This window comes from Oryctolagus cuniculus, chromosome 17, assembly GCF_051225735.1.
Source record: "Oryctolagus cuniculus isolate XC-2025 breed Fujian yellow rabbit chromosome 17, ASM5122573v1, whole genome shotgun sequence".
NCBI lineage: Eukaryota > Metazoa > Chordata > Mammalia > Lagomorpha > Leporidae > Oryctolagus > Oryctolagus cuniculus.
In genome coordinates, this window is record NC_142883.1 from 34,884,053 (window position 1) to 34,896,278 (window position 12,226).

A 12,226-nucleotide genomic window follows, 5' to 3' on the forward strand; every position below is an offset into this window, starting at 1 on the left:
GGTCGGGGCACCAGATTCTTTCCCGGTTGCCCCTCTTCCAGGCCAGCTCTCTGCTGTGGCCCGGGAAGGCAGTGGAGGATGACCCAAGGGCTTGGGCCCTGCACCCCATGGGAGACCAGGAGAAGCACCTGGCTCCTGCCTTTGGATCAGTGCGGTGCGCCGGCCACAGCGCGCCAACCGTGGCGGCCATTGGAGGGTGAACCAACGGCAAAAGGAAGACCTTTCTGTATGTCTCTCTCTCTCACTATCCACTCTGCCTGTCAAAAAAAAAAAAAAATTATCCAAAGGAGTATTGTCTTTTTGTGTAAGAAGATTCTAGACTCTGGAATTACAGAATTTGATTTTTATTTGAAAGGCAGCAACAGATCTTTGATCTGCTGCTGGTTTACTCCCCAAATGACTGCAACAGCTAGGCCTGGGCCAGGCTGAAGCCAGCAGCCCAGAACTCAATCTGGGTGTCCCACATGGGTGGCAGGGACCCCAAGTACTTGAGCCATCATCTGCTGCCTCCCAGGGTTTGCATTATTAGCAGGAAGCAGAATGAGAAGTAAAGTACTAGAGATTTGAAGTAGGCACTGTCCTATGGGATGTGGGTTTCCCAAGCAGTGACTTAACTGCTTTGCCACATGCTTGCCCCTTTGTTCTTTTACATATGCACATTAGAGATAGAGGTGGTAGAGGCTTTTATATTTTAAGAAAATCCGTATTTGAGGAGCCTAACATCTGTTGGATCAGGTGAATTGATGTAATCACGGGGCAAATTAGGAAGCTTGTTTTACAACTTTTTAGTGTAGATGTGTTTTATGTATATGTGTAGGGTCTGAAGTAGAAGGCTTTAACTGTGCTGTGCGTTGAGCATTGAGAAAGGTGTTGTGCCTGCTTTCCATTTTACTTTTTACTTCTTAGTCTTGAACTCTTGATGGTAAAGAGATTTTTTTTTTTTTTTTTTTTGACAGGCAGAGTGGACAGTGAGAGACAGAGAGAACGGTCTTCCTTTTGCTGTTGGTTCACCCTCCAATGGCCACCGCAGCTGGCGCGTTGCAGCCAGCACGTTGCGCTGATCCGAAGCCAGGAGCCAGGTGCTTCTCCTGGTCTCCCATGGGGTGCAGGGCCCAAGGATTTGGGCCATCCTCCACTGCACTCCCGGGCCATAGCAGAGAGCTGGCCTGGAAGAGGGGCAACCGGGACAGAATCCGGCACCCCGACCGGGACTAGAACCCGGTGTGCCAGCGCCGCAAGGTGGAAGATTAGCCTATTGAGCCACAGCGCCGGCTGGTAAAGAGAATTTCTGATTATGCTGACATCATGCCATCTGTTTAGCTTTAGCTTGCGCAGATTCGTATTGGGACAGAGTGTGGAGGGCACATATTTGCCAGGATTGATAGGCAGCAATACTCTTCCTTCCCAAATAAGAATTAAAATAGGGGTATTTAGAGTGAACATATGAAATGGTTTTAAAGATGCTGGTCTCGGAATGGGCATTTGGCACAGCAGGAAGGACCCCTGTATCTGGGTGCCTGGTTCAATTCCTTCACTTTTGATCTGGTTTTGTGCTAATTAATATTAACATGCCTTGGGGTCTACAGAAGATGGCTCAAGTACTTGGATCCATGCCACCCATGTTGGAAACCCAAATTGAATTTTGGCCTTCTGGTTCTGGATTTGGCCTGGACCAGTCCTAGCTGTTGTGGACATTTGGGGAAAGAACTTGCCAGATGGAAGATTATCTCGCTGCCTTTTCAAGTAAAATGAAAAGTAAAATTAAAAAAAAAAAATCTAGTCTCTATAATTTGATTAGGCAAATTGAAGAGTAGAATTGGAAGTTTGGGAGATTTTTTTGTTGTTTTGTTAGAAATTTATTTGAAAGACAGAGTTGGAGAGATCGATCGTATATCTGCTGGTTCACTCCCAAAATGAGACTAAGCCAGGAGCTCTTTCTGGGTCTCCCATGTGGGATCAGGGGCCCAAGCACTTCAGTCATCATCTGCTGCTTTCCCAGGCACATTCACAGGGAGCTGGATGGGAAGTGGAGCACTATGGTCTGGAGCCAGCACCATTATGGGTTGCCAACATCACAAGGTGTTTGCTTTACCTGCTAAACCACAACCCTGGCCCCATAGAATTGGAGGTCTTAACATGTAATTTCCTTCTGTTCAGAAAGGGGAAAAAAAAAAGGCATTTCACAGTGTCTGAATAAGTTAAGCACCCACCCAGAGACCACCCTAATCTATTATCAGTAGTTAAAAGCAATTCACACCCAGAGTTTTAACCAGCCTTAAGGACAGCTGAATTAAGCAGATAATAAAAATACAAACACAGAGAAAAGCCATACAGGAGAGCTGGCTTGCAGTTCTGATGTATGAACTCTTACAGTGTGTTAGACATCATGCTTAGCACTTTACATTAAATCCTCATAATCCGGAAGTGTAGGCACTGTCCTCTCAGATGTATAAAATAAGGAAATACACAGAAATAACTCATTTGTCCATGGTTATGTCAGTGGCAAAACTGAGACTAAATTCATACATTTTGACTCTTGGAAGAAATAGAAGCAACTAATTCCAGATGTTATTAGAAATTCATAATCAGTGTTATAAATTTGTATTGTAGTTGTTACTGGAATGGAGAATCTGAAATATTTACAAAAACTAAAAATACAGGGGCCGGTGCCGTGGCTCACTTGGTTAATCCTCCACCTGCGGTGCCGGCATCCCATGTGGGTGCCAGGTTCTAGTCCTGGTTGCTCCTCTTCCAGTCCAGCTCTCTGCTGTGGCCTGGGAGGGCAGTGGAGGATGGCCCAAGTGCTTGGGTCCCTGCACCCACATGGGAGACCAGGAAGAAGCATCTGGCTCCTGGCTCTGGCTTCGGATTGGCGCAGCGCCAGCTGTAGCAGGCATTTGGAGAATGAACCAATGGAAGGAAGACCTTTCTCTGTTTCTCTCTCTCACTGTCTATAACTCTACTGTCAAATAAAAAAAATGAGTACAATTTAAAAACTAAAAATAAAATGTTTTGCTTCTGAAGCTCCCCCTACCTTGTTAATTCATAGTGGGGTGGGTGATTGAGGAGAAAGAAAAGGAAACGTTTTTATATTGTTTGTAGCATATAACTCCTGCCGACTGTAGAGTTTCTGTTTGATTAACAATAAATCTGTTTTCTTACCTTTTGGAATCCAGGTTAAGTGTCAGGTCCTGAAATAGTGCCACTTGCAGACTGAAATCTAGTCTGGGAATCAAATGAACTATGAAGTTTGTGTGCTTTCATATGCTGTAGGGCATCTCAGGTGCAAAATTATCTAATTGCTTGGTGGTGGGCTGCTGCAGGGACACTACTGGAAAGATAGCGTGGATAGTTTTTTTTTTTTGCTGTTTGTTGCCTTTTGTTTGTTTGCTTTACTTTGTGTATGTGGAAGCTATTAAAAAGAAGAACTCTTCCTGGACTGAAGTTATTAACTCCATATTCTTAGCAAAATAAGAGTTCTTTGAAGTAAACCAACCAAACAAAATCCAAAACTTGAAGTTGGGAAGCATATCGCAAAATACAGCATCTTAACTTCAGTAGTTGAAACACTTTGCCAACTTGAGGATAAAAAAAGTGGCTGGAGGGCAGTGCCGTGGTGTAGTGAGTAAAGCTGCCGCCTGCAACGCCAGCATCCCTTATGGGTGCCGGTTCAAGTCCCAGCTGTTCCACTTCTGATCCAGCTCTCTGCTATGGCCTGGGAAAGTAGCAGAAGATGTCCCAAGGCCGGCGCCGTGGCTCAATAGGCTAATCCTCCATCTAGTGGCGCCGGCACCCCTGCTTCTAGTCCTGGTCAGGGCGCTAGATTCTGTCCCGGTTGCCCCTCTTCCAGGCCAGCTCTCTGCTGTGGCCCGGGAGTGCAGTGGAGGATGGCCCAAGTCCTTGGGCCCTGCACCCCATGGGAGACCAGGAGAAGCACCTGGCTCCTGGCTTCGGATCAGCGTGATGCGCCAGCTGCTCTGGCTGCGGCGGCCATTGGAGGGTGAACCAACGGCAAAAGGAAGACCTTTCTCTCTGTCTCTCTGTCTCTCACTATCCACTCTGCCTGTCAAAAAAAAAAAAAAAAAAAAAAAAAAAAGTCCCAAGCCCTTGGCCTCTTGCACCGGCATGTGAGACCCAGAAGCAGCTCCTGGCACCTGGCTTCAGATCACAGCTCCAGCTGTTGTGCCAATTATGGAGTGAACCAGCGAATGGAAGACCTCCCTCTCCCTCTCCCTGCCTCTCCTTCTCTCTGTGTAGCTCTGCCTTCCAAATAAATAAATTGTTTTTAAAAAGTGGCTGTAGTTTGAATATTACTCTGTATCCTCTGAAAATAAGTTTGGGGTCTACTGTAAGTTGAATTTTTCAATGGTTTGTTCTATAGACTATAATTCTGTTTCTGTGGTATAGCTCATACAGCATCACACTGTTAGAGTTGAATGAAAATACTTAATGATTAGTATGGGATGTTAAAAAAACATATTTTAAAATGTTTCAATTTTGCTTTTTTATATTTTTGTAGTTTTAATCTGTGCAGACATTACTAAAATAGTTATCTGCTAACCCTTTTACACGATTATACTCAAAGGATGTGAGCTGTTACTGTAATTAATAAAGGTGACTTGTCTTACTACCATATATTTTTGGATTTTTGCCTTTTAATCATAGGAAATATGGGAAGAATTGATGAGTGCTCTGCATATTCTTGAATACCAGTAAGGAAGAGTTTAGCAACCTTATTTGAGGCAGTGGAACTGTGTATTAACTTTTTGTTAGCCTGTAGCATTAGATTGGAGGCCGGTGTTGGCTCAGTGGATTATGCTGCTGCCTTTTTTTTTTTTTTTTTTTTTTTTTTTAGGTTTATTTTTATTTATTTGGAAGAGAGTACTTCCGTCTGTTGGTTCACTACCCAGATGACCACATCAGCCAGAGCTGAGCTGATCCAAAGCTAGAAGCCAGGAACTTCTTCCAAGTCCCCCATGTGGGTGCAGGGGCCCAAGGACTTGGGCCATCTTGTACTGCTTTCCCAGGCCATAGCAGAGAGCTGGATCGGAAGTGGAGCAGCCAGGACTCAAACCAGCGCCCATATGGGATGCTGGCACTGTAGGCTGGGGCTTGAACCCCCTGTGCCATAGTGCTGGCCCCTATGCTGCTGCTTTCTAAGCCAGAATCCCATATAGGATTCGCATTGCTGGTTCATGTGCTGGCTGTTCCAGTTCTGCTCTTGTTTCCTGCTAATGCTCCTGGGAAGGCAGCGGATAACTATTCAAGTCCTTGGGACTCTGCCAACAGTGTAGTAGACCCAGATGGAATTCCTGGCTCCTGGTCTTGGCCTGGCCTATTCTTGGCTTTTATGGCCATTTGGGGAGTGAACCTACTAATGTAAGATCTCTCTGTGTCTGGGTTTCTTTCTGATGCTCTTGCCTTTCAAATAAATAAATCTTTAAAAAGAGAGAGAAAGTATATTGCTTAAAGTTCTTGTCATTTCTTTTCCTAACAACTGAAGGCCACTTTTTAGGAATGCTTTTTCCTGTTGTGTAATGACCATCATTTAAGTGTACCTTTTAATATTTAAACATCTAACATTGTTAAGAATTTGCCATTTGCCTCTTGTTTAATTTTTTAAGGTTTATTTTATATGAAAGAGAGATAAGGAGAGGCAGAGAGAGAGAGAGTCTTCCATCTGCTGGTTCACTCCCCAGTTGACTGCAGTGGCTGGAGCTGCGCAGATCAGGAGCCAGGAGCTTCTTCCGGGTCTCCCACGTGGGTGCAGGGGCCCGAGCACTTGGGCCATCTTGTACTGCTTTCCGAGGCCATAGCAGAGAGCTGGATCAGAAGTGGAGCAGCTGGGACTTGAACCCGAGCCCCTTTGGGATGCCATAACTGCAGGCGGCAGCTTTACCTGCTGCGCCACAGTGCCAGCCCCTTAATTTTGTTTTAAAAGGACATATGTTTATTTCAAATGGAGTATTTTGAATAGTACTAGTATATTGTTGGTGGGGAAGATATGCATTCTTCTTGATAGGATGTGTTTAATTGCATGTATATGGGTATTAATATAAAGATTACATATATAATAATATATATATACTAACATAAGGATTACACAGATCACAGGAAACCCAAATCTTTGTTTTTTCTACAAGCAGGACGCATTGAGGTTGAAATTCAGTGCTAACTACTGCCACTTATTTATTTATTTTTAAGATTTGCTTATTTATTAGAGAGGCAGAGAGAGAGAGGTCTTACATCTGCTGGTTCACTCTCCAATGGCCAGAGCTGTGCTGATCCGAAGGCAGGAGCCAGGAGCCTCCTCCAAGTCTCCCACACAGTACAGGGGCCTAAGGACTTGGGCCATCTTCTACTGCTTTCCCAGGCCATTGCAGAGAGCTGGATCAGAAGTGGAGAAGCCAGGGCTCAAACCGGTGCCCATATGGGATGCCAGGATTGCAGGTGGCGGCTTTACCCAATATGCCACAATGCCAGCTCTGCTGCCAATAATTTTTTTTGTGTGCATTTTTTTGGGGGGGAGCTAACAGGGAGCAGGAAACCCAGGTTGCTTCGACATTTTTTTTCTACATCTCTACTGTCTTTTCTGTTAGGTTTTCTTGTAACTGCCCCTGAAATTGAGGGTTAAGAAGGAAGCAGTTAAAATATTTGTGGATTCAGTTAGTTGTGTCTGTGGTTTGCTTTTAATTTCAATCTTTGATTAACATTGTTTTTTACTTTTCCTAAAACTTAGAAACTTAAAAACAGGGGCTGGTGATACGGTACAGTGGGTTAAGACACCACCTATGATGCTGGCATCTTACTTGGGAAGCGCTGGTTCAAGTCCTAGCGGCTCCACTTCTGTTCCAGCTCTATGCTAATGCCTGGGAAAAGCAGCAGCAGAAGGCCCAAGTGTTCGGGCACCTGTACCCATGTGGGAAACCCAGATGAAGCTCCTGGCTACAGCTTGACCCAGCCCTGAGCTTTTGAGGCCATTTGTGGAGTGAACCAGCAAATAAAGATCCTTTTCTCTCTGTCTCCTTCTCTCTAACTCTGCATTTAAAACAAAATACAACAAAAAAATAATTCTTATTTACAGAGCAGTTTAGAAGAAAAAATGTTGCTTTTAAGTTTAGGGCTCTATGAACTCTGAGCCACCAGTTACTGGAAAGGTACTGTCAGTTAAACTTTGAAGAGTCTGAGGACCCTTTGGTCAGAAAAATAGTGTGTGTATATACCTCTTTTGAAACTTGGTTTGTAAAGGGGTTTCCTTGTACATTTTTGGGGACCACTCGTGTTTATGTTCCTCCATTAGTAATGGAACTAAAAGTAGCTGTTTATTTATTTTAGAGATTTATTTATTTGAAAGAGAACGAAATGGAGAGACAGACATACATCTTCATCTGCCAAGTCACTCCTCAAATGGTGCTGGGATTGGGCCAGGCCAAAGCCAGGAGCCAGGAACTTCTTTCAGTTTCCCACATGGCTGCAGGGCCCCAAGCAGTTGAGCCATCTTCCACTGTGTTTCCCAGGCCATTAGCTGGGAGCTGGATCAGAAGTGGAGCAGCTGTGACACGAACCAGCACCCATGTGTGATGGTGTTACAGGCAGTGGCTTGACCCACTACACCACAATGCCGACTCCAAAAAGTAACTATACGAGTTAAAACAGGGACCAGCGTTGTGGTGCAACAGGTTAAGCCTACAATGCCAGTGTTCCACATCAGAACAGTGGTTCAAGTCCTCCTGCCCCGCTTCCCACCCAGTTCCCTGGTAATGCCCCTGGTCTCCCAGGTTGAAGGCTTGCAAGGAGTTCCTTACTCCTGGCTTCAGCCTGGCCCACCTCCAATTTTGATGGCCATTTGGAGAGTGAACCAGTGGATGAAGATCTGTTTCTTCCTTTGTCTCTTTAACTCTACCCTTCAAATAAGTATTTTTTAAGTTAAAACCAGAAATGAAAATCAGTATTACAAATGTTATTTTTGTAACCAGATTGATTGTAAACTGCATATCTCACACTTAATATATTTGCCTTGCATTGCAGAATATACCTGAGTTTTTAAAGCTGCTAATTTACTTCCTGCCATGTTTGTATTAATGGTTACACAATTGTTTGACTTCTTGCACCCGGTATTCAGTGACTGACTTACTGTAACAGGGTGGGCCTGATATCGGTGAGGTATAAGAGGGAAGTGAAAAGAAAATGTATGCTCTTATATGTATTTACTCATATCCTAGGCTGGTTATTTTTAAGCATTATTAGCAGAAGAGTTTGGCAAAAGAATTTAGATTAAAACACAGTTAATTTGGCTCAGCCAATCCATAAGATAATAAAGACAGTGGTAGTCACTAGTGGAGGTAGGGAAGCTGTATGGTTGGGACAAGGGCAGAGAAAGATGAAATTTTTTTGTACTTTTTTCCTTTTTATATTTTGTACCATGGAGGTAAAGGGGAGTGGGAGACTAGTTTGGCTAAAGCTAATAAAATAAAGCCTTGGCAGCTTCCTTGAGTGGGATTTATTCTGGCATACCACATTTACTCAGAATATTAATGACCCATTCTGGTCAAGATTCCCTTCTAGTAATAAGCGATTTTTGTTCCTATGCAACTGATTTCAAATACCTACCATCTGCAGGGGTGGGGAACATCTGAGCTGCGGGCCAGGTAACACCCATGAAATCATTTGGTTTGGCTCTGCCAAGAGTGCTGCAGGCAGAACAAGAACTTCAGTAAATCTGAAACAAGCTAATTTTTAAGTTTATAATTTTGTATGGTCTACAAATGACGTTGTAAGTATCTAAAAGGTCCGTGGCAGAAAAAAGTTTCCCACCGTTAGCAATACTTAGTGTCTTCAGAGTATACAAACCAAATCTAATTCCAGTATTGTCCTTCTTAAATCCTGTGACCAGCTTCCTTTGTCTATAGAATAAGTTCAGGATTCTTACTGGGGTACTTTAAGCTTGTCTCGCCCTTGCTGGTCTATACTCATCTAGCCTTACTTAGTACATTCTCTCAGAGTTGTGAAAGCACTTCTAAGTCCCTTAGCCAACCACACTCATATCTCTGCCTTAGCACAGGCTCTTTCTGTTGAGAATTCTGTCTTCCTGGAAGACTTTACTATAGCTATGGAGCCTTCTTTGACAAGATCTCTCTTACATATCTTCATTTTGGCATTCTTTGCAGAGTATTGTAAATTTGTCAGCTCATACTAGTTCAGCTTCTTTAGATCAAGAACTCTGATTTTTTTTTATCTTTTTCTCTTTATATTGTTACTTAATTTTTAGATTCCTGAAGCCTAATGCATATGAACAAGTAACTACTTAAAGTTACTGGAGGTATTGATGTCCTTGAATCCCTTGAACCATTCATGCTAGCTCTTCGATATTGCTCTTTATCTCTGTTTGCTCTATCTTTTAGCTATAACCGTGAGGTTATAATAAAACAAGTGAATGCTATATTTGTTGGAAGAAGGTCTATTTTTTAGCTATTAATTGCTTCACTTTAATCAGTGTACTGGAATTGTCGCAGTTAACCTTGAAGCATTAATAATTGTTAGAATTTGTAATGATGGTAATATGTGACTGTCAAGTCTTTCTAATCTGGTAATATGATTTAATATTTCTTTTCCAGCTCCAGAACCTGGGAATCAACCCAGCGAACATTGGCTTCAGTACCCTAACTATGGAATCAGACAAATTTATCTGCATTAGAGAAAAAGTAGGCGAGCAAGCCCAGGTGGTAATCATTGATATGAATGACCCAAGTAATCCCATTCGAAGACCAATTTCAGCAGACAGTGCCATCATGAATCCAGCTAGCAAAGTAATTGCATTGAAAGGTATAAAAGACTGTTTTTTTTTTTCCTTTAAACCCTTATGTATATTTTAGGCAAATACGTGTTAATTAAGGTTGGCCTTTCTTAAATTTGTTTAAAATAGATCTGTAATGTTAAAGCTAATATTGAACTTGATTTTAGTTACTTTCACGATTTTACTTGGAACATTTCTTTGCAATATCTTACTTTGCATAGATCTTGGGATATTTTTGAATTTTAGAATAAATGTAGAATATTATGTCTAATATAATAAAAGCATGCCAAAACATCTCTGTACAAAAGAAATTGGAGATTCATTTGTTCTGGAATTAAGCATATTTAATATTAATACCTAAACATTACTGAATTTTGTTGTGATGATAAACTTATTTTTCATTTTGTGCCTTTTTTATAGCTCAGGGCTGTGTTTCATTTATTTTTTTTAAAGATTTACTTTATGGGGCCAGCACCCTGGCACACTAGGTTAATCCTCCATCTGTGGCGCCAGCATCCCATATGGGTACCAGTTCTAGTCCCTGCTGCTCCTCTTCCAGTCCAGCTCTCTGCTGTGGCCCAGGAGGGCAGTGGAGGATGGCCCAGGTCCTTGGGCCCTGCACCCGCATGGGAGACCAGGAGAAGCACCTGGCTCCTGGCTTCGGATCGGCGTAGTTCTGGCCGTAGCAGCCATTTGGAGAGTGAACCAACGGAAGAAAGACCTTTTTTTCTCTCTCTCACTGTCTGTAACTCTACCTGTCAAATAAATAAATAAAATCTTAAAAAGATTTATTTTGTGTATTTGTAAGAGTTACAGAGAAAGGTAGGGACAGAGAGTGAGGTCTTCCATCTGCTGGTTCACTCCGAAGATGGCCGCAACATCTGGAGCTGCGCCGATCCGAAGCCAGGAGCCAGGAGCTTCTTCTGGGTCTCCCATGTGGATGCAGGGGCGCAAGAACTTGGGCCATCTTCTACTGCTTTCTCAGGCCATAGCAGAGAGCTGGATGGGAAGAGGAGCAGCTGGGACTCGAACTGGCGCCCATATGGGATGCCAGCACTGCAGGCTAGGGCTTTAACCTGCTGTGCCACAGTACTGGCCCCTGTAAAAAAAAAAAAAAAGAAAGAAAAAAAACCAGTTTGAATATACACTCATCATTAAAAGTGTATGCATATGTAGATAGATTCTTGTTTTGTTTTGTTTTGTTTTTGGCAAGGCAGAGTTAGAGAGTGAGAGAGACAGAGAAAGGTCTTCCTTCCATTGGTTTGCTCCCCTAATGGCCACTACGGCCAGCGCTGCGCCAGTCTGAAGCCAGGAGCCGGGTACTTCTTCCTGGTCTCCCATGGGGTGCAGGGCCTAAGCACTTGGGCCATCCTCCGCTGCCTTCCCGGGCCACAGCAGAGAGCTGGACTGGAAGAGGAGCAACCGGGACTAGAACCTGGGGTGCCGGTGCCATAGGTGGAGGATTAGCCTATTGAGCCACGGCGCCAGCCAGTAGATGGATATTTTAAAGCTTTGCATTCAATGATACTTCAGTTTATTCATGCAAAGTTTATTGTCACAACAGGGCATTCATTCAATAGCTTCTCAGTCTAAGCAGAATTCAAAGATTGCATACTCTGGGAGCCCGTGTTAATTTTTTTCCTTTGAACTTCACAAGGAGAATATAATTGGCCCTTTAAAATACAGATTTTTAGAAAGGTTAGGTGATGACCTGACTGACTCTGAAAAGGGCACATGAATGCATAGTTTTCTGTTTATTGTTTTTCTTGATAGGAGGAGGAAAAGCTCAAGCAAGTTCCTGGTAGTTCCTTGATAAATTTGTGATTGAATAATTAGGCCTGCTGAAATCTTTACATAGGCTTTTCTTTACATGATTTAAACTTTGTATTTAGTATTACAGATTGAGGTCTTTTATCTAGGATCAAAGTGGTTCAGATTTGGGAATATTTGCAAAGACTACCAATTGAGCATCATGCTGATAGGCTCTAAAATCCAAACCTTTTGAACCTTATGTTGGAGCTCAAAACAGTTTGGAATTTCTGAGCATTTTGGATTTTGGATTTCAGATTAGGCTTCTTCAAACTGTAGTATTGGTTGGAGAGGAAACAGAGTGGGGGAGATAGGATGAGCATATTCAGACACATAAGTCACCATCAGTCCAAGATAGAAGTTTATCTTAAAGATGATTCCGTTTTCATCTGGGACCAGATGTTTTGGCATTAAATGTTTTACTTCTATTATAAAAATAAACTGTAAGGTATCTAAACTCCCTTAACTTTCTTAAAGAATTTAAATTCAGGTGCTTATCAACTTAAACCCATTATAAGGCCATGGTTTTGATTTTATCAAAATTCTTTTCTATTTTTAATGTTACTGTTATCACATTTCTTAATGCTTTCTTATGTGTGCAGATGGTGAGTTATCTCAAATTAG

General features: G+C 42.7%; 1 protein-coding gene across 2 annotated transcripts in view; it reads left to right on the forward strand.

Annotated features, from left to right (window-relative positions):
- Window positions 1-12,226, forward strand: part of CLTC (clathrin heavy chain) — an 81,155-nt gene that overhangs the window by 16,527 nt on the left and 52,402 nt on the right. For both annotated transcript variants that reach the window (XM_008271197.5, XM_008271198.5), the window contains exon 2: window positions 9,615-9,822. In XM_008271197.5, the coding sequence (XP_008269419.1) occupies window positions 9,615-9,822 (208 nt within the window). The remainder of the gene's footprint in view (window positions 1-9,614; window positions 9,823-12,226) is intronic.